Genomic DNA, 22,679 nt, shown 5'->3' on the forward strand with positions numbered 1-22,679 from the left:
CATGCATCATGCGTTCTGCAGAAGGCTCACATAAGGTTATGGTGTCACAGCACCCACATACAGCATATCAGAGAATGCACATGTGCATTCAAAAGACATTCCTCCCCCAAATAAAAACAATAACAACTAACAAACCAAGAAGCACAAAAAGGAATACAAAAAGAACCAACAACAAAACAATAGCAGAACGATGGTGACATCAAAAACGTTGTTGTAGTAGAAATATCGACTTGAGAGAGGGGGTCAGCAAGGGGGATCTGGAAGAATGGCGTGTGCGTGAGTGTGTGTGTGTGTGTATGTGCGTGTGTGTGTGTGTGTGTGCGTGTGTGTTTGTTTTAGCTCTCCACCAAGGACCAGGTCTTGGCTTGTTTTGTGTGTGCGTGCGTGCGTACATGCGTGCGTGTTGGGATGGGTGTAATGTCTCTGTCTCTTTCTCTTTCCCTCTCTCTCTGTTTTTCTTTCGATTTAGTAGGGAGTGAAGCGACTGTAACCTCCTCTGTATAGGCTAGCCTGCAACATCAAAGATGAAAAAGTACCAATCAGTATCCAAGCGGGCAGTTTAGTTGTTGGGTTTCTTTTTCTCCGCAGATTTCCTTCCCCTTTTCTTTCTTTTTCCTTTTTTCTTTTTGGTCAGGTATATAAATTGGTCCCCCGCGTTGACTTCAAAATCATTGCAAGCATATACGCTGTAAACAATCATGTTAACGTCTGTTGAGGGCTTATGGGTTTGGAGCTTGGCGGCAGTCAAAACCATGCGAAAACATGTTTGTTTTTATTTTTCCCTCATGGTTTAACTATACAAAGAAGCTCATAAAGGTGGGTATTTTTTCCCCTCCATTTGCCTTGACCACAAGCCCAGCAATAATAAAGGGCCTATTCTGATTTTAAAATCGTGTCATGCTTTGTACTTGTGGAGGTGAGTGAGAGGGTGTCATTCCTCAAGCAGGCTCTAACAGTACTGGTGGTCCGACCAAATGCCAATCATTCAAAGTGTTTTCTCCCCCCTCTCTCGCTCTATCAAGTCCATAAATGCATAGAACCAGAAGATGTTGCTCCACTGGGTTCAATGCCATGCTAGGTTATCTGGGTGCAAAACACACACAGAAAGCATGCATTTAAGGCCTACGCATGCACACCAGCACGTGCACACTGGTACACACCCATGGATGCGTGCCGCACACTGCACTCACAGACTCACACGCACATAAGCACGCACACACCCTCCCTCATGTATCACTGCTGTTTGTAATTTGGACAAAATCCAACAGGCTCAGTCCAAGACCTGTAAATACTAATTTCCCCTAATTCCGTTTTTCAGGGGGAACCCTCCCCTCGTATCAAACAACCTTCCTCCAAGTAAAACGAGTTTGGCAAAAACATAATAAAAAGATATCCCCAAACAATAGAAATAAACTAAACTGAACAAATGTTTTCTGCAGCAGTAACCTCAGATGAACTTATTATTGTGACTTTTAAATGCAAACAAAAATGTGCTCCTCTTTGATTCATAACTACTAATGAAACATGATTTAAAAAATAATTAGAGTCCATGCTGGTCTTTCTTCCTTGATGTGGGGACTCTGACTCATGAAGCTCTCTGTGTCTACATGACTCTCTTGATGTGGGGGACTCTGACTCATGAAGCTCTCTGTGTCTACATGACTTTGGGGACTCTGACTCATGAAGCTCTCTGTGTCTACATGACTTTGGGGACTCTGACTCATGAAGCTCTCTGTGTCTACATGACTCTCTTGATGTGGGGGACTCTGACTCATGAAGCTCTCTGTGTCTGCATGACTCTCTTGATGTGGGGGACTCTGACTCATGAAGCTCTCTGTGTCTGCATGACTCTCTTGATGTGGGGGACTCTGACTCATGAAGCTCTCTGTGTCTACATGACTCTCTTGATGTGGGGGACTCTGACTCATGAAGCTCTCTGTGTCTGCATGACTCTCTTGATGTGGGGGACTCTGACTCATGAAGCTCTCTGTGTCTACATGACTCTCTTGATGTGGGGGATTCTGACTCATGAAGCTCTCTGTGTCTACATGACTCTCTTGATGTGGGGGACTCTGACTCATGAAGCTCTCTGTGTCTGCATGACTTTGGGGACTCTGTGTGTCTACATGACTCATGAAGCTCTGTGTGTCTACATGACTTGATGTGGGGACTCTGACTCATGAAGCTCTCTGTGTCTACATGACTTGATGTGGGGACTCTGACTCATGACTACATGACTTTTGAATGTGCAAAGCATTATATCATTGCTGTCAGGCAGAAACCTTGTATCTCCATATTTAAACTTTTTTATACTTTTTTTGTGAATTAATGCCCTACTTCACCATTAGTTTAGTTTAGATTATACCAGCACGTGCACACTGGTACACACCCATGGATGCGTGCCGCACACTGCACTCACAGACTCACACGCACATAAGCACGCACACACCCTCCCTCATGTATCACTGCTGTTTGTAATTTGGACAAAATCCAACAGGCTCAGTCCAAGACCTGTAAATACTAATTTCCCCTAATTCCGTTTTTCAGGGGGAACCCTCCCCTCGTATCAAACAACCTTCCTCCAAGTAAAACGAGTTTGGCAAAAACATAATAAAAAGATATCCCCAAACAATAGAAATAAACTAAACTGAACAAATGTTTTCTGCAGCAGTAACCTCAGATGAACTTATTATTGTGACTTTTAAATGCAAACAAAAATGTGCTCCTCTTTGATTCATAACTACTAATGAAACATGATTTAAAAAATAATTAGAGTCCATGCTGGTCTTTCTTCCTTGATGTGGGGACTCTGACTCATGAAGCTCTCTGTGTCTACATGACTCTCTTGATGTGGGGGATTCTGACTCATGAAGCTCTCTGTGTCTACATGACTCTCTTGATGTGGGGGACTCTGACTCATGAAGCTCTCTGTGTCTGCATGACTTTGGGGACTCTGACTCATGAAGCTCTCTGTGTCTACATGACTTTGGGGACTCTGACTCATGAAGCTCTCTGTGTCTACATGACTTTGGGGACTCTGACTCATGAAGCTCTCTGTGTCTACATGACTTTGGGGACTCTGACTCATGAAGCTCTCTGTGTCTACATGACTTTGGGGACTCTGACTCATGAAGCTCTCTGTGTCTACATGACTTGATGTGGGGACTCTGACTCATGAAGCTCTGTGTGTCTACATGACTCATGAAGCTCTGTGTGTCTACATGACTCATGAAGCTCTGTGTGTCTACATGACTCATGAAGCTCTGTGTGTCTACATGACTCATGAAGCTCTGTGTGTCTACATGACTTGATGTGGGGACTCTGACTCATGAAGCTCTCTGTCTACATGACTTTGGGGACTGACTCATCAAGCTCTCTGTGTCTACATGACTCATGAAGCTCTGTGTGTCTACATGACTCATGAAGCTCTGTGTGTCTACATGACTCATGAAGCTCTGTGTGTCTACATGACTTGATGTGGGGACTCTGACTCATGAAGCTCTCTGTGTCTACATGACTTGATGTGGGGACTCTGACTCATGACTACATGACTTTTGAATGTGCAAAGCATTATATCATTGCTGTCAGGCAGAAACCTTGTATCTCCATATTTAAACTTTTTTATACTTTTTTTGTGAATTAATGCCCTACTTCACCATTAGTTTAGTTTAGATTATTTTCCCATAGTTAAAAACACATGCAAAAAGAGACGGATAGCTATAAGACAAGTTATTTATAGTACGGTACAATTACAATAACACAAAAGAATATGAGAAATTTAAAATAAAAATTGTCAGGTGGCAAGAGTTTTGCACAAACTCTGGTGAAAACGTGACCAGGTTTTTTTGTGGTTTAATTGTTGTAATCTAAGTATAATGCTTAACGGCGACGCTACGGTGCCATCTGTTTTAGCAGGGGCTTTGGTTATTTAATTGAGTGGTGAAATCAGGGAGGAAAGGCCCGTTTGCGGTGAAAACAGCAGCTTAATCAAGCTTGTAGATCAGCTATTTTAACTATATATATTTTTTAATATATATATATATATTATTTAATATAACAGACAAAAAAGGAATGGTTGGACATAGGAGGTTTCCACCAGACAGAGACGATAATGTTAATGTATATGCATATTTTGGCCATTAAGTATATCAACTCTACATTGCCGTAACCACCAAGACACACACCAGACGTTAATCCCCCCATTCCTATCCCTCTCCCCCTCACCTCAGCTCTCAACAAGCACAAAACCCCAAGCTCCACACCTTTGTTATTTTAGGGGGCCAATTTTGTATACTGTGACTATACCATGTCAGAGAGAGGGAAGGAAATGTGGTAGGAAATAAATAAAAAAATAAATAATAATAATAATACAAAAACGTTCAAGCACAAGTTTTAATTAAGTAAATGAAGAGGAGGGGGGACAAAAGGATATTATGTCTTAATTAATGAAAGCTTTTAGCTAGCAGCTGCACCGGGGAACTGTATGCCTTTTCATATTTTTAGTAGGGTTTTTTTATGCTGTTGAGAAATCGCATGCAATGCCGGAATGGTAAATTTTAGTCATTTGTCAGGGAGAGCACTCGTCCGATCAACCTTGTGGGCAAGGAGGGGGCGAGCGGAGCGGGATAACTTTCTACCCTCCATTGCGCTCTCTCTCTCTCTCTCTCTCTCTCTCTCTCTTCTTGGGTCCCACGGCACACTGCTGCATGCGTTTAAACACTTAAACCCTGGGATACTGTACTTAGTTGATTGGGGTCTCCAGGGCTCTATACTTTCCCGCTCCTTTTTCCCCCTATACCAAACTTTTCCCTCAGAACATTGGCAATCTACAAGCTCAAAACGAATTGCATTGCAAAATGCTATGGGCTTACGGATTGCCTACTTTTGCGTGCAGTGTGTTGCCTACTATATCTGATATGCCCAGAATAGAGATGTTAGGGTTCAATGTCCCCTTAATCCTTACATTACCCGAGATGTTTGGAGTCTGGCCACGTTCCCTCAACGTAAAGGCAGGTTTTTAAACTGCGTTTACTTTTTTGACGTGTCATCGTCATTTCATCTTTGATGTTACAGTGGCTGCAAAAGCTAGCTAAAAACAGACATTAAACAAAATGCAACTTCATCCCTTCAAAGTTAGGTTTTGAGTTCAGGGGAAGAAAAAACTAAAATCAATCAACAGAAAAGCATAATGTTCCGTTCGCACTAGCGGCGACACAAGCTACTAAACAAGCTTGGAAATGGAAGTTTTCCTTCCATTTTTGAAACAGAGAAGGAATGGGGTCTCTGCACAGCAGCCATATTGGAAAGAAATCGGGGCCGCTTCCTTACTTCCTTCACAGGTGTTACCAATTATGCTAATTAAGTCTCTGTTTAGTGCAGCATGATGACTCTGAGTGTACACAAATAGAATTTGTACACTTTGCCTTCATCTGTCGCCGATAGTGTGAACGCAGCAACAAGACATGTTGTATAGTTAAGACCGGATGCCGGTTTAGCACTAATCATCTTACAGTTGGCAACGAAAATCCATTTAATTAAATTTTACATCATGATGTGATACAATGTCCATATACACATGCTGTGGGGGGAAAGGAGGTGCCACAATAGAATGGCTAAAAATACAATTAAAAACCAGGGACTACTGCGAGGGCCGGTGGTCTTTATTTTGCAGCTGATGTGCGTTTCAGGGCGATTTAGGACGGGATCCCCTTTTGGGGCTTTTACCTATGAAGACGGGAACCCCTTTTGGGGTAGTTGTTTAGAGATCCAGTAGAACTAAAAGATACGCAATTTTATGTTTGGTTAAATTGCACTCTGAAAATAGCTGCTCTATTCATTCTATCCATCAAGGCCTGCCAAAATAACTTTTTGTCGCCAAAATCAACTAGATTTACTCTTTAAAATCGTATGATATTTAGTCGTCTAAAAGTAGACTAAATCTAAAACTTTTCAGATGACTAAAATGAGACTAAAACTAAGTGACATTTTATTCCAAAGACTATGACTGAACTAAATGTAATGTCAAAATGAACACTGGTTTGGCGGCAGATAAAACCGGTGGTGGTGGTGTGTTTGTGTGTGTGTGTTTGTGTGTGTGTGCGTGTGTGTGTGCGTGCGTGCGTGGCTGCGTGGGGGTCTTACATGACTTACCATAGTGCCCACGCTGTACGTGGCGGCTGGGCCGATTGTGTGGTGGTACGGGTCCGCCGTTGCATAGACTCTGCCGTAGCTGCATGTGGGGATGAGAAGAAAGCATATGTAGAGCAGGCGCTTCATTGATCTACCATTGGCCAGGAGAGGAGAACATTTATGCGCGCTTGTTTAATGCTCAACGTCCCCCGAAGTCAACTCTTTCAAGTCTCCCAACACAATCAATTATTTCCCCCTGAACCTCCCTCCTGGGCCTCCTGCATTAAACAAGGTGCTTAATACAAGAACAGAAATAAAATGGAGGGGGGGGGGGGGCAGTTCAAAGGTTGGTGAGATTACACCAATGGAGTGGAAAGAGAAGGAACAGCGAGGAGGGGGGGTGGGGGGGAGAGAGAGGGCTGGTCTGACAGGGTGCTCTCTCTCTCTCTCTCTCTCTCTCTCCCCCCTCTTGTTTACTGAGGCTGCACAGTGGGCTCACGCCCCTGCCTTTTCATTGTCGCCGGTTCGGAACTAATCCTTCCAATTTCCTTCTGACACAGGACAAGACGTGTCCTGCCCTTATTTATTTATTTCTACGACTCCGCATACTCCTCTGTTTATTTTTCTTTCTTTCTGTCTTTCTTCTTTTCCTCCCTTTTCCCCTTCCCCCGGTTCTTGCCGTTCTCCGACGCTCGCTTGCAAATGAGCGTCTGCGGAGAGCAGATAAGGCACTTCTTCCCCAGCCAAAGGACTGAGGGCGCCAAATCAACCAGGAATATATGGTCGCGCAGTTGGGTAGAAACCATGTATGTCCAAAAAGCTTTCAAAACAAATGTATATACTTTAAAGACTATTTGAAATAGTGTAAACAGTCAGTCAGTCAGTCAGTAAGCTTGCAGATCTGCTATAGTCACTACTTTTGCCGGACACCCTTGTGTGATGAAGTGATTAGTGATGTGATAATGTTTATTGACAATGTTTAGGGCGATAGTTCACGAAGATGCATACAAAAAAGTTGGAATATGGAGATACAAGGTTTCTGCCAGAGAGAGAGAGAGAGAGAGAGAGAGAGAGAGTTTTCTTTTTTCCTAAAGGAGACAACAAGACAGAGCATGGGAGCGTTTCGCATGAGCTGCCACGTTGAGTTATATAAGATCTAAATGTGGCCTGTCCCCGTTTTGAGTTCAGCGGCGTCGACACACGCCATGCAGGTCAGAGAACAATACCTGCACTCAGAAGAAAAGGCACGGACCCCGTGTGAAAAGGACCTGGAGGTGGACAGGGTACTCAACAAACCCCAACGCTGCAACGCATATATAGATCAGTGCTTCTCAAATTGTTTCGTGTCAAGGATGCCAAAATTGATATGCTATTTGGCCGCGGCCCCCCCCTCCAAAAAGTCCAAATGACTAAGTAGATTGTCTTCAATGACAGTAGCTACAAAACAAAGAGTGGGGTCTCTGTAGCAGACGCTTAGATCAGTGGCCTTCAAGGACCTCTAAGGCCCACTGGAACCCCTCCAATGACCCCTGGGGTTGGCAGACCTCCCTTTGAAAAAGTGAGTGTATCTTCTGGTTTTGTACGGAAGGGAGGGGGGTGGGGGGGTGGGGGGGTGGGGGTGATTCTCAAGCCTGCGGTGACCTCATTTCATGATTGGCCGGTAGCTCGGCGGTTTTAAGTCCGCTAAGGTATTGCTGAAACATCGCCGGCAAAAGCCCATATTGATCCAGCGGGCATGACCGCTTATTCAAAAGGAAACAAACAGACGAGAAAGGCAAAAAAAGAAAAAGCAGAACAAACAACTCCGGAGCGAATTACATTAAATCTGCACGAGGTGGGGAGGGGGATTGGGGGGCGGGGGGGGGGGGGGGATAAAAAATATAGGCAAGAGAAAGAGGAGTTAAATCACTCCCGGAGGGGGGGAAAAAGGGCCCCTCTGTCCAATTTCTGCGCTCGCCGAGCACGGCTGCTCATAATTCGAGCCGAGGCGAGCGCCTGATAAATCTTACATTATCGATATGATCTCCAGGCTCTCGGGCAGGGTGTACGTTATCACAAAGTGACATGCTCAATCCCTCCTAGCCCATTCTGACCTGAGATCAGATTCATACGAGGTTTCTGACTGGACACACACTGGTCTGATGAACCCATTCTGACCTGAGATCAGATTCTAAAAATGTCAGTCGCTCTTCGATTTTTCAAAAAATAGCAGACCTACAAGCTCGTATCGCGCCACTCGGTGGCGCGATATGAGCTTGTAGATCTGCTATTTTTAAATAGCTAAAGCATAACATGATGCCGACACCAAAATGGGTGCCCGGTCAGAATGGGCTAGATTAGATTCACAAAAACTGGGCAAACCCCACGTCTCCCCCCCCCCCCCCCCCCCACCCCGCACTGACAGCCGCTTTGAGGGGCCGAATGAATCAGTGCACACCTTCTTCTTCCTCCTCGCAGACGGAGCGCACGCACACACCTGCACCGGAATGGCATCACTCAGGAATCTCTCTGTCTCTGTCTCTCTCTGTCTGTCTCTCTCTCTCTCTCTCTCTCTGTCTCTCTCTCTCTCTCTCTCTCTCTCTCTCTCTCTCTCTCTCTCTCTCTCTCTGTCTCTCTCTCTCTCTCTCTCTCTGTCTCTCTCTCTCTGTCTCTCTCTCTCTCTCTCTCTCTCTCCCCTCCCTTCTTCCCGACCTCGAGGCCATTCATAAATTCCGCACTGATACAGGTCTGTGGGATATATATCGCTGCTGCTTCTTCTTTCTTCCTTTCCTTTTTTCATCTTGTCCAACAAGGTTACCCTTCTGTGCTGTTCTAGCTTCCAGTCATACTTTCCTAACAGACAGTATAATTGGTGGTGGGGAGAGAGAGAGAGAGAGAGAGAGAGAGAGAGGGGATAGAAATCCGATATATTTTGAGTGCTGGTGAAGAATGCATTTATCACCAGCCGTTGTCTCAGTACAGGAGCTTTAGGCTATACTGCACAGCCCATTCTCCACCGGACCCATTCAAATATCTTCTAAATCTTCAGTTTCCTGAAAAGCGTATGTTGATATCAACAGTTCCCAAACTTTTGTCCTCTCAGGTACCTCCAAAACGGTATTTGGCCGCGGATCCCCATCTCAAAATGTTTTGTTCCAGGGACCCCCATGCAGAAGCAAAGCTGAACGTTTAAATGTTAAAAAAAGATTAGCAATAATGTTCACGTTAATATGAAGTGACGTTTGAGCTTGTATATCTGCAATTTATCTTTTAGTAAAATTGAGACACACACTCATACATCTAAAATGACACAGATGCTACACTGGCAAGTTACAGTAACTCTCAGTGACACTGTTCATTTTGCAACATTTCTTATTTAGTTTTAGTCATCTTTTACATAATTCTCTTCAGTTTTAGCCATATTTTCATATTTTTTTTCCGATGACCAAACAAACACTGGTGCGTAAACACTTTGTGTTTGTTGAGTATACTTATAGGCCCATAAGGGTCCATTTGGTTCCTAATCCTATAACTATGAATAATTTAGCTATAGGGACCGCCTGAACCTCCCTCAAGGACCCTGTTGGGCCCCAGGACCCCACATTGAGAAGCATTCCTGTACAGTAGCCTACACCTTGTTTATCAATGCAGCGTAATGACTCACGACCACTGAGTTTAAATGTGATTAAACATAATGATTTCAATATTGATTTGGCATAATATATTCTGCGGGTGATTAATGGCGCTATAGGATCCTAAATAACACTGTGCGGTATTAATACAATCATCTACCTTCAAGAAATACATGTTGGTCCGTCCGGTGTGAGGGGGAGAAAACAAACAAGACTATTAAATAAACACACAGAACTCTGAAAGGGCCCCGCCCTAGTGGTCAGAAGAAGAAGAACAGCCAATACAACTTGTGGACAGTTTTGTGTGTAGGGGTCCTCCTCGAGGGGGGTTCCAAGGTGTGTAGGGGTCCTCCTCGAGGGGGGTTCCAAGGTGTGTTGGGGTCCTCGAGGGGGGTTCCAAGGTGTGTAGGGGTCCTCGAGGGGGGTTCCAAGGTGTGTAGGGGTCCTCCTCGAGGGGGGTTCCAAGGTGTGTAGGGGTCCTCCTCGAGGGGGGTTCCAAGGTGTGTTGGGGTCCTCGAGGGGGGTTCCAAGGTGTGTTGGGGTCCTCGAGGGGGGGTTCCAAGGTGTGTAGGGGTCCTCGAGGGGGGGTTCCAAGTTGTGTAGGGGTCCTCCTCGAGGGGGGTTCCAAGGTGTGTTGGGGTCCTCGAGGGGGTTCCAAGGTGTGTTGGGGTCCTCGAGGGGGGGTTCCAAGGTGTGTAGGGGTCCTCGAGGGGGGTTCCAAGGTGTGTTGGGGTCCTCGAGGGGGGGTTCCAAGGTGTGTAGGGGTCCTCGAGGGGGGGTTCCAAGGTGTGTAGGGGTCCTCGAGGGGGGTTCCAAGGTGTGTAGGGGTCCTCGAGGGGGGTTCCAAGGTGTGTTGGGGTCCTCGAGGGGGGTTCCAAGGTGTGTAGGGGTCCTCCTCGAGGGGGGTTCCAAGGTGTGTAGGGGTCCTCCTCGAGGGGGGGTTCCAAGGTGTGTAGGGGTCCTCGAGGGGGGTTCCAAGGTGTGTAGGGGTCCTCGAGGGGGGTTCCAAGGTGTGTTGGGGTCCTCGAGGGGGGGTTCCAAGGTGTGTAGGGGTCCTCGAGGGGGGGTTCCAAGTTGTGTAGGGGTCCTCGAGGGGGGGTTCCAAGGTGTGTAGGGGTCCTCGAGGGGGGGTTCCAAGGTGTGTAGGGGTCCTCGAGGGGGGTTCCAAGGTGTGTTGGGGTCCTCGAGGAGGGGTTCCAAGGTGTGTAGGGGTCCTCGAGGGGGGTTCCAAGGTGTGTGGGGGTCATCAAGGGGGGTTCCAAGGTGTGTTGGGGTCCTCGAGGGGGGTTCCAAGGTGTGTAGGGGTCCTCGAGGGGGGGTTCCAAGGTGTGTTGGGGTCCTCGAGGGGGGTTCCAAGGTGTGTTGGGGTCCTCGAGGGGGGGTTCCAAGGTGTGTAGGGGTCCTCCTCGAGGGGGGTTCCAAGGTGTATAGGGGTCCTCGAGGGGGGTTCCAAGGTGTGTAGGGGTCCTCGAGGGGGGGTTCCAAGGTGTATAGGGGTCCTCGAGGGGGGGTTCCAAGGTGTATAGGGGTCCTCGAGGGGGGTTCCAAGGTGTGTTGGGGTCCTCGAGGAGGGGTTCCAAGGTGTGTAGGGGTCCTCGAGGGGGGGTTCCAAGGTGTGTAGGGGTCATCAAGGGGGGTTCCAAGGTGTGTAGGGGTCCTCCTCGAGGGGGGTTCCAAGGTGTGTTGGGGTCCTCGAGGGGGGGTTCCAAGGTGTATAGGGGTCCTCGAGGGGGGGTTCCAAGGTGTGTTGGGGTCCTCGAGGAGGGGTTCCAAGGTGTGTAGGGGTCCTCGAGGGGGGGTTCCAAGGTGTGTAGGGGTCATCAAGGGGGGTTCCAAGGTGTGTAGGGGTCCTCCTCGAGGGGGGTTCCAAGGTGTATAGGGGTCCTCGAGGGGGGTTCCAAGGTGTGTTGGGGTCCTCGAGGGGGGGTTCCAAGGTGTGTTGGGGTCCTCGAGGAGGGGTTCCAAGGTGTGTAGGGGTCCTCGAGGGGGGGTTCTAAGGTGTGTAGGGGTCCTCGAGGGGGGGTTCCAAGGTGTGTAGGGGTCCTCCTCGAGGGGGGTTCCAAGGTGTATAGGGGTCCTCGAGGGGGGTTCCAAGGTGTGTTGGGGTCCTCGAGGGGGGGTTCCAAGGTGTGTTGGGGTCCTCGAGGAGGGGTTCCAAGGTGTGTAGGGGTCCTCGAGGGGGGGTTCTAAGGTGTGTAGGGGTCCTCGAGGGGGGGTTCCAAGGTGTGTAGGGGTCCTCGAGGGGGGGTTCTAAGGTGTGTAGGGGTCCTCGAGGGGGGGTTCCAAGGTGTATAGGGGTCCTCGAGGGGGGGGTTCCAAGGTGTGTTGGGGTCCTCGAGGGGGGTTCCAAGGTGGGTTGGGGTCCTCGAGGAGGGGTTCCAAGGTGTGTAGGGGTCATCAAGGGGGTTCCAAGGTGTGTAGGGGTCCTCAAGGGGGGTTCCAAGGTGTGTAGGGGTCCTTGAGGGGGGTTCCAAGGTGTGTAGGGGTCATCAAGGGCGGTTCCAAGGTGTGTAGGGGTCCTCGAGGGAGGGGGGGGGGGGTTTCAAGGTGTGTAGGGGTCCTCGAGGGGGGTTCCAAGGTGTGTAGGGGTCCTCGAGGGGGGTTCCAAGGTGTGTTGGGGTCCTCGAGGGGGATTCCAAGGTGTGCAGGGGTCCTCGAGGGGGGTTCCAAGGTGTGTAGGGGTCATCAAGGGGGGTTCCAAGGTGGGTAGGGGTCCTCGAGGGGGGGTTCCAAAGTGTGTAGTAGTCATCAAGGGGGGTTCCAAGGTGTGTTGGGGTCCTTGAGGGGGGTTCCAAGGTGTGTTGGGGTCCTCGAGGGGGGTTCCAAGGTGTGTAGGGGTCCTCGAGGGGGGGTTCCAAGGAGTGTAGTGGTCATCAAGGGGGGTTCCAAGGTGTGTTGGGGTCCTTGAGGGGGGTTCCAAGGTGTGTAGGGGTCCTCGAGGGGGGGGGGGTTCCAAGGTGTGTAGGGGTCCTCGAGGGGGGGTTCTGAGGTGTGTAGGGGTCCTCGAGGGGGGGTTCCAAGGTGTGTTGGGGTCCTTGAGGGGGGTTCCAAGGTGTGTAGGGGTCCTCGAGGGGGGTTCCAAGGTGTGTAGGGATCCTCGAGGGGGGTTCCAAGGTGTGTAGGGGTCCTCGAGGGGGGGTTCCAAGATGTGTTGGGGTCCTCGAGGGGGGGTTCCAAGGTGTGTAGGGGTCCTCCTCGAGGGGGGTTCCAAGGTGTATAGGGGTCCTCGAGGGGGGTTCCAAGGTGTGTAGGGGTCCTCGAGGGGGGGTTCCAAGGTGTATAGGGGTCCTCGAGGGGGGGTTCCAAGGTGTATAGGGGTCCTCGAGGGGGGGTTCCAAGGTGTGTTGGGGTCCTCGAGGAGGGGTTCCAAGGTGTGTAGGGGTCCTCGAGGGGGGGTTCCAAGGTGTGTAGGGGTCATCAAGGGGGGTTCCAAGGTGTGTAGGGGTCCTCCTCGAGGGGGGGTTCCAAGGTGTGTTGGGGTCCTCGAGGGGGGGTTCCAAGGTGTATAGGGGTCCTCGAGGGGGGGTTCCAAGGTGTGTTGGGGTCCTCGAGGAGGGGTTCCAAGGTGTGTAGGGGTCCTCGAGGGGGGGTTCCAAGGTGTGTAGGGGTCATCAAGGGGGGTTCCAAGGTGTGTAGGGGTCCTCCTCGAGGGGGGTTCCAAGGTGTATAGGGGTCCTCGAGGGGGGTTCCAAGGTGTGTTGGGGTCCTCGAGGGGGGTTCCAAGGTGTGTTGGGGTCCTCCTCGAGGGGGGTTCCAAGGTGTATAGGGGTCCTCGAGGGGGGTTCCAAGGTGTGTTGGGGTCCTCGAGGGGGGGTTCCAAGGTGTGTTGGGGTCCTCGAGGAGGGGTTTCCAAGGTGTGTAGGGGTCCTCGAGGGGGGGTTCTAAGGTGTGTAGGGGTCCTCGAGGGGGGGTTCAAAGGTGTGTAGGGGTCCTCGAGGGGGGGGGTTCCAAGGTGTGTAGGGGTTCCTCGAGGGGGGTTCCAAGGTGGGTTGGGGTCCTCGAGGAGGGGTTCCAAGGTGTGTAGGGGTCCTCAAGGGGGGTTCCAAGGTGTGTAGGGGTCCTTGAGGGGGGTTCCAAGGTGTGTAGGGGTCATCAAGGGGGGTTCCAAGGTGTGTAGGGGTCCTCGAGGGGGGGTTCCAAGGTGTGTTGGGGTCCTCGAGGGGGGGTTTCAAGGTGTGTTGGGGTCCTACGAGGGGGGTTCCAAGGTGTGTAGGGGTCCTCGAGGGGGGTTCCAAGGTGTGTTGGGGTCCTCGAGGGGGATTCCAAGGTGTGTAGGGGTCCTCGAGGGGGGTTCCAAGGTGTGTAGGGGTCATCAAGGGGGGTTCCAAGGTGGGTAGGGGTCCTCGAGGGGGGGTTCCAAGGTGTGTAGTGGTCATCAAGGGGGGTTCCAAGGTGTGTTGGGGTCCTTGAGGGGGGTTCCAAGGTGAGTTGGGGTCCTCGAGGGGGGTTCCAAGGTGTGTAGGGGTCCTCGAGGGGGGGTTCCAAGGAGTGTAGTGGTCATCAAGGGGGGTTCCAAGGTGTGTAGGGGTCCTTGAGGGGGGTTCCAAGGTGTGTAGGGGTCCTCGAGGGGGGGGGGGGTTCCAAGGTGTGTAGGGGTCCTCGAGGGGGGGTTCTGAGGTGTGTAGGGGTCCTCGAGGGGGGGTTCCAAGGTGTGTTGGGGTCCTTGAGGGGGGTTCCAAGGTGTGTAGGGGTCCTCGAGGGGGGGGGGGGGGTTCCAAGGTGTGTAGGGGTCCTCGAGGGGGGGTTCTGAGGTGTGTAGGGGTCCTCGAGGGGGGGTTCCAAGATGTGTTGGGGTCCTTGAGGGGGGTTCCAAGGTGTGTAGGGGTCCTCGAGGGGGGGGGGGGGGGGGGTTCCAAGGTGTGTAGGGGTCCTCGAGGGGGTGTTCTGAGGTGTGTTGGGGTCCTCGAGGGGGGTTCCAAGGTGTGTTGGGGTCCTCGAGGGGGGTTCCAGGGTGTGTAGGGGTCCTCGAGGGGGGTTCCAAGGTGTGTTGGGGTCCTCGAGGGGGGTTCCAAGGTGTGTTGGGGTCCTCGAGGGGGGGGTTCCAAGGTGTGTTGGGGTCCTCGAGGGGGGGTTCTAAGGTGTGTAGGGGTCCTCGAGGGGAGGTTCCAAGGTGTGTTGGGGTCCTCGAGGGGGGGTTTCAAGGTGTGTTGGGGTCCTACGAGGGGGGGTTCCAAGGTGTGTTGGGGTCCTCGAGGGGGGGTTTCAAGGTGTGTTGGGGTCCTCGAGGGGGGTTCCAAGGTGTGTTGGGGTCCTCGAGGGGGGGGTTCCAAGGTGTGTTGGGGTCCTCGAGTGGGGGTTCTAAGGTGTGTAGGGGTCCTCGAGGGGAGGTTCCAAGGTGTGTTGGGGTCCTCGAGGGGGGGTTTCAAGGTGTGTTGGGGTCCTCGAGGGGGGTTCCAAGGTGTGTTGGGGTCCTCGAGTGGGGGTTCTAAGGTGTGTAGGGGTCCTCGAGGGGAGGTTCCAAGGTGTGTTGGGGTCCTCGAGGGGGGGTTTCAAGGTGTGTTGGGGTCCTACGAGGGGGGTTCCAAGGTGTGTAGGGGTCCTCGAGGGGGGTTCCAAGGTGTGTTGGGGTCCTCGAGGGGGGGTTCCAAGGTGTGTTGGGGTCCTCGAGGGGGGTTCCAAGGTGTGTTGGGGTCCTCGAGGGGGGTTCCAAGGTGTGGTGGGGTCCTCGAGGGGGGTTCAAGGTGTGTTGGGTCCTCGAGGGGGGGTTCCAAGGTGTGTTGGGGTCCTCGAGGGGGGGTTCTAAGGTGTGTAGGGGTCCTCGAGGGGAGGTTCCAAGGTGTGTTGGGGTCCTACGAGGGGGGGTTCCAAGGTGTGTTGGGGTCCTCGAGGGGGGGTTCCCCAAGGTGTGTTGGGGTCCTCGAGGGGGGTTCCAAGGGTGTGTTGGGGGTCCTCGAGGGGTCCCAGAAAAGACAGCTAGCTTAACCACTTCCACCCTACCTTGCCTTTTATCCCTAAACTTATTTGACATTTTCTACTATTTAAAAAAAAAAACGTTTAAAATAGTTCAAATAGCCGATCTACAAGCTCACAATATGTAGATGTAGATCGGCTATTTGAACTATTTCAAATTTATTTTCAAAATAGTAAAAAATGGCAAATACGTTTATGGATAAGGGATAAGGGTGGCGCAAGATGGAGCCCTATATACTTTAACCCTAGATACTTTAACCCTATATACTTTAACCCTAGATACTTTAACCCTAGATACTTTAACCCCTAGATACTTTAACCCTAGATACTTTAACCCTAGATACTTTAACCCTAGATACTTTAACCCTATATACTTTAACCCTAGATACTTTGACCCTAGATACTTTAACCCTAGATACTTTAACCCTAGATACTTTGACCCTAGATACTTTGGCTATTTTGAAAGACATTTTCTTGTAAGAACTGACAACACTAAACCAAATAAATACATGACATCGTCTGAGACAGTGCTGATTTTGACAGCTGATTTAGTTTTAGTCAGTCTTTTGAATAAAATTCCATTTAGTCATATTTTAGCCATCTGAAATGTTTTAGTTTAAGTCCATGTTTTAGTTTACTAAATATCATGAGATTTTAGTCTAAATCTACAGTAGATTTTGTTGGCCTTGATGGCGTCGTAAAGGCAGATTTTACACTTGGTTGCATGCTGAAAATAGCCGATCTATTTTGTCATAGGGCAACACCCGAGCGCAACCAAACATATTACTGTTATTTTAGTTCTACTGGATCTCTTCTCTATAGTCCCTCTTGGACATTTTAGTCAAGTTTTTATTAAATTGTCAATATATTTAGTCGTAGTTTTAGTCATCATAGTTTATATTTATTCAGTCAGTGAATAAAAGGTAGTCGACGTCACTTTTCGGCATAGTTTTAGTCAACAAAATCAACACTGGTTTGAGAAGCACTGCATTGATCAAAGTGATGAAGGGTGGTCTGACCTGTCACTGTAGGCAGCGGTAGTGGCGGGCTGGGCATATCTGTACGCTGCGTAGCCACCCTGCATGAGACACATGAGACAAAACAAGACCACAGTGTAAAGACTTTGCCTGTTTCATTTCACAGGGGGAAACAAAACAGGTCAGGAATTAAGGACATAAATGGAGGAGCACATTTTTAAATGTATTACGTCCGGCCTTACATTTCCTTACGCACGCACGCACGCACGCACGCACACACACACACACACACACCCCTCGTAAAACATGGGGCATTGAAACTACATTCAGGGTGCCTGCATGGCAGACAGCCAGAGGGCGCTGTTTGATATATGGTGAGAGAGAGAGAGAGAGAGAGAGAGAGAGAGAGAGAGAGAGAGAGATTTTGAACCAGGCATGGTAAACAGAGGCCCGTTATGAAAGAACTCCCCTGAATGCTGGCCCTAGCTGTTTTCAGCTGTCTCACTGCATTACCCACACCTCCATCACCGCCTCCAAACCCACCTCTGACTCCACCCCCAAACCCACCCCTCTGACCAAAGGAAGTGAGACAGCAGACAAAGGGAGACGGCCGGACTCAGTAAGGAGTCCGGGCCGTGGGTGACTGTGTGTGGGGTGGTGTTCATTTGGCAGAGAGAGTGGGTTAGGGCCGGGGGGCGATAAGGAATCAGAGAGCTCATTGTGGAGTGGGTTAGGGGGGCGATATGGAATCAGAGAGCTCATTGTGGAGTGGGTTAGGGGGGCGATAAGGAATCAGAGAGCTCATTGTGGAGTGGGATAGGGGGGGCGATAAGGAATCAGAGAGCTCATTGTGGAGTGGGTTAGGGGGGCGATAAGGAATCAGAGAGCTCATTGTGGAGTGGGTTAGGGGGGCGATAAGGAATCAGAGAGCTCATTGTGGAGTGGGTTAGGGGGGCGATAAGGAATCAGAGAGCTCATTGTGGAGTGGGTTAGGGGGGGCGATAAGGAATCAGAGAGCTCATTGTGGAGTGGGTTAGGGGGGGCGATATGGAATCAGAGAGCTCATTGTGGAGTGGGTTAGGGGGGGCGATATGGAATCAGAGAGCTCATTGTGGAGTGGGTTAGGGGGGGCGATATGGAATCAGAGAGCTCATTGTGGAGTGGGTTAGGGGGGCGATAAGGAATCAGAGAGCTCATTGTGGAGTGGGTTAGGGGGGCGATAAGGAATCACAGAGAGCTCATTGTGGAGTGGGTTAGGGGGGGCGATAAGGAATCAGAGAGCTCATTGTGGAGTGGGTTAGGGGGGCGATAAGGAATCAGAGAGCTCATTGTGGAGTGGGTTAGGGGGGGCGATAAGGAATCAGAGAGCTCATTGTGGAGTGGGTTAGGGGGGCGATAAGGAATCAGAGAGCTCATTGTGGAGTGGGTTAGGGGGGCGATAAGGACTCAGAGAGCTCATTGTGGAGTGGGTTAGGGGGGGCGATAAGGAATCAGAGAGCTCATTGTGGAGTGGGTTAGGGGGGCGATAAGGAATCAGAGAGCTCATTGTGGAGTGGGTTAGGGGGGCGATACGGAATCAGAGAGCTCATTGTGGAGTGGGTTAGGGGGGCGATAAGGACTCAGAGAGCTCATTGTGGAGTGCCGCTATTACTCTGCCTGAGAAATGAACCTGCGTCGCCTACTGGTTTTTTCTATTAGTGCCACAGCACAGAGTTTGAGCGCCCATCTGCGCGTTCGGCACGGGGGATAGGTGGCTTTTCAATAATGCATTTCATGTATTTAAACAAAAAAAACCCCGCACAGGTGGGGGGTGGGGTGGGGGGCGGGGGCGGGGGGGTTAGTGTGTGGGGGCGCCCAGCGGAAAGCTGGGCTCGGCGACAAGCAAAAAGTATAGTCACATTTTGTACTTGAGTGAAAGAATTAATACTGCAATATAGAAAAACCCCGGAATTGAAAATGTACTTGAGTAAAAATATTGTTGTACAAGTTTTCAAATGTATTAAAAATCTTTTTGAAAATAGCCAATCTACAGGCGCACAATGCGTCGCTATGCAACACAAACTGTGAGCTTGTAGATCTGCTATTTTCCAAAATATTAATATATAGGGCTGAAGTGGTTAATTTATGTTTTGTAATAATATTCCGAATCTACAGAAATAACTATAACTAAAGCTGTCAAATACATGTAGTGGATTAAAAGTACAATATTTGGCTTTGAGACGTAGTGGAGTAGAAGTGAAAGTATTGGAAATTGGAAATACTGGAGTCCTATATATACCTCAAAATACTTAATAAGATGTACTTATTATTACTTATAGTATACTTTCCACCACTGGCGACGAGGGCCTCGGTCAGGGTCCGACGCACCCCCACCCCCCACACACACACACACACACACACACACACACACACACACACACACACACACACACACACACACACACACACACACACACACACACACACACACACACACACACACACACACACACACACGCGCGCTACCGGCTCCCCTTGGTGTTTTCCCCCCATGGGGGACAGAAAGTCACAGACGACTTGCTGTGGGGACGGCCGTGCCCTGCCTGGGGACCGCGCTGATTACAGCAACAGCCTGAACCAACACTAACCAATAAATCACTCTCCCACACTGTGTCACATGCTGCACACACAACAGTGTGTCTCTCTCTCTCTCTCTCTCTCTCTCTCTCTCTCTCTCTCTCTCTCTCTCTCTCTTAGACTCTGGCGTGCTGCGGGGTGTGTGCGTGCTTGTGTGGAACGCGCGCGTGTGGATGCATGCTTCGGCGATATGCACGCGTGTGTGTGTACACACGTTTGTGGACGTGTGTGTCAGCAGTGCGAGTGTGGTGTGTCAGTGCACGTGTGGTGCGTCCACACGCAGTCGAGTGCGAGGTTTGCGTGAGGTTTCGCACGCGTGCATGCAAAGGTGTGCGTGTCTGTATCTGAGCCTGAACTTATCATATTATGTACGCGTACAGTACATATACCTCCCACACACACACACACGTGCGCAGCGCACACGCATTTGTCTGTCAAAGATCACGTGCACTATTTCTGAAAAGAAACAGTACAATCTTCAGTGTCAAACTATTCATTTGCACCGAGTGTGTGCCAAATGAACCAAATGTAACCAAATGGACCTCGAAGGGTCTATTTAATTACATTTGCAGACGCTCCGAGTAAAAGTAACAATGAAGTTTTAACTGCACTGGACCAACATCCCCCCCCCCCCACACACACACACACACACACACACACCCACACCCACATGTACCGCATGTGGAGCGCTCTTCCGAGCGGATGCGCCCCCTTATGGGTGCACATTGAGGAAGACCGTCGGGAGACGTGAGCAAGGGTGACACGGTGCCCCGTCCCCCTGGAGGACTGCGGAGGACAGAGATGGAGAGGGCCAAGGACACGCACGCACGCACGCACGCACGCACGCACGCATGCACGCACGCACGCACGCACGCACGCACACACACAAACACACACACACACACACACACCACACACACACACTCTTCCCCCATCATGGGGCAGACCTCCGGAGCAGTGCACTGCAGAGTGGTGCGCTGCAGAGCGGTGCCAACTCTGCAATGGGCAGCGGGATGGCCCTGCAGCGGGATGGGGCCGTGCCGTGATGGCTTGAGAGATGTGGGGAAGGGTTGGCACGGGGTGAGAGATGTGGGGAAGGGTTGGCACGGGGTGAGAGATGTGGGGAAGGGTTGGCACGGGTGAGAGATGTGGGGAAGGGAGGGAGGGGGTTGGCACGGGGTGAGATGTGGGGAAGGGAGGGAGGGGGTTGGCACGGGGTGAGATGTGGGGAAGGGAGGGAGGGGGGTTGGCACGGGGTGAGATGTGGGGAAGGGAGGGAGGGGGGTTGGCACCACCATGCGGGGGACAACCAAGCCGCTGGTGTTGAGGGGGTTGACCGGCACGCACGGAGGGGGGAGGTGAGGGGGGGAGGTGAGCGGCGGGAGACATCCAGATGAATGCATGCCCGACAGAAAAAAGCGAGCGGAGCTGCATGGCCTTCTGACCGCTTCCGTCCGCAGCGTGCCCTCGTGGCCGTCCTGCGTGTGACAGCCCGCCGTATAGAGCATGGAGTCATTCATCACCAGGAATATAAGGTGGTTGTGGGGAGGGGGGGGGGGGGGTCCTGACTGAATATAAGGTGGTTGTGGGGAGGGGGGGGGGGGTCCTGACTGAATATAAGGTGGTTGTGGGGAGGGGGGGGGGTCCTGACTGAATATAAGGTGGTTGTGGGGAGGGGGGGGGGGTCCTGACTGAATATAAGGTGGTTGTGGGGAGGGGGAGGGGGGGGTCCTGACTGAATATAAGGTGGTTGTGGGGAGGGGGAGGGGGGGGTTCTGACTGAATATAAGGTGGTTGTGGGGAGGGGGGGGGGGGGTCCTGACTGAATATAAGGTGGTTGTGGGGAGGGGGGGGGGGGTCCTGACTGCCATTATTTTCTCTTTGTTCTCCCTGGTGTTTGTGTATGTCATGTCGCTATTGCAGCAGACCGGGGTGGTTGGGGGAGGGGGGGGGGGGTCAGCGGTTATCTTGTGGCGGTCCTGCTCCTCTCCCCCGTCGAGGGCAGCGCGCCCATGTCGTGACCCCCTATCCCCCCCTCCCCACCTGGTCTGCGAGGACAAGCTATGCCGAAGGATGTTGGGCTTATATAATCCCCTTATCTGCCTCCCGGACCCCCCAGCCCACCTCCCTCTTATCTCCACTGCAGCCGGCGGTGGGGTGGTCATTACAGCCGGTGGTGGCGGGCGGCGTTCACACGGGCCTTCACAGGAGCCATCACAGCTGCCCCCCCCCCCCCCCAACAAAAAGGACCCTCTGCGAGTCACGCTAAGAGACCATGGAGAATAGGAGGAGGGGAGGGGTAACCAGGGGGACGGGGAGGAGACAACACCGACCAGGAGGTCTGCCTGCTCTGCCAAAAGGACGGGGAGGAGACAACACCGACCAGGAGGTCTGCCTGCTCTGCCAAAAGGACGGGGAGGAGACAACACCGACCAGGAGGTCTGCCTGCTCTGCCAAAAGGGTGAGATCATAGACGGGACGTGGTAGAGAGAGAGAGAGAGAGAGAGAGAGAGAGAGAGAGCAGAGGGGGTTTTAAATGTTGTCGTCAGGTTTCTTGGCTCGACAGTTTCTGGCCTAATCGACGCCAGGGGGGGGGGGGGCAGCGAGGCCGGGGGGGTGGGGGGGGGGGGGGGTGGGGGTGTTGTGTGAGGGGGGTGTCGGGCTTTCTGTCTATCTTATAACCTCCTGCTACATTCCAGAGACAGAGAGCGGTGGCAGAGGCGCTTAACTGTACTTACATAGATCTCTGCACCGTAGAAGCCATCTTGGTACACCACCCTGTTGAGAGAGAGAGAGAGAGAGAGAGAGAGAGAGAGAGAGAGAGAGAGAGAGAGAGAGAGAGAGTTAGTTCATTATCGGCATCTCCCGCCTCCTGATGTCATGAAGTGAAAGTGGTTTTCTGGGGCAGGACCATAATGTCAAAAACATGACATCTGCACCACAGAAACTGAGGGTGATAGTCGGCTCCCGGGTGTATAAACAATGAACTATAGAACTGCACTCTGTCAAGTCTAGTATAGGCCATAATGGCGCAAGCAGAGCGCGCAAGTTGACATTTTAAGTTGAAATTAAACTAAAACAACAAATAAACCTTTAAAGAAACGTATTATATAACTGGCTGTCGTTGAAAGTATACTTACTGTGGTCGGCTGACGTATGTATGTAATGTATGCGTGGTAAGTAAGTATACTGGCTGTTGATGGTGACGTAATTAGGATATGTTTCAATATCGTCTGTATGTATACATGTATCTAATCTGAATCTTAATTACGTCACCATCGACAGCCAGTATACCTACCACGCATACCATACGTACACGTCCAGCCGACCACAATGCTTGCGTGTTCTAAGTAATGACAAATATGTATCCCACCCGAGCCTTCTCCAAACACAAACACAAACACACACACACACACACACACACACACACACACAC

The 22,679-nt window shown here is 51.0% G+C and overlaps 1 protein-coding gene across 1 annotated transcript in view; it reads right to left on the reverse strand.

The window, feature by feature from the left end:
- Positions 1-465: 465 nt before the first annotated feature.
- The window catches only part of rbfox3a (RNA binding fox-1 homolog 3a), a gene marked incomplete at its 3' end in the record, with an annotated part of 297,768 nt that continues 275,554 nt past the window's right edge, over positions 466-22,679 (reverse strand). The window contains 4 exon segments of the mRNA XM_083779538.1: positions 466-510; positions 6,151-6,229; positions 16,670-16,728; positions 21,982-22,021. Of these exon segments, the coding sequence (XP_083635664.1) occupies positions 466-510; positions 6,151-6,229; positions 16,670-16,728; positions 21,982-22,021 (223 nt within the window).

Source organism: Protomyctophum parallelum (assembly GCF_964188405.1).
Source record: "Protomyctophum parallelum genome assembly, chromosome: 13".
Classification (NCBI taxonomy): domain Eukaryota; kingdom Metazoa; phylum Chordata; class Actinopteri; order Myctophiformes; family Myctophidae; genus Protomyctophum; species Protomyctophum parallelum.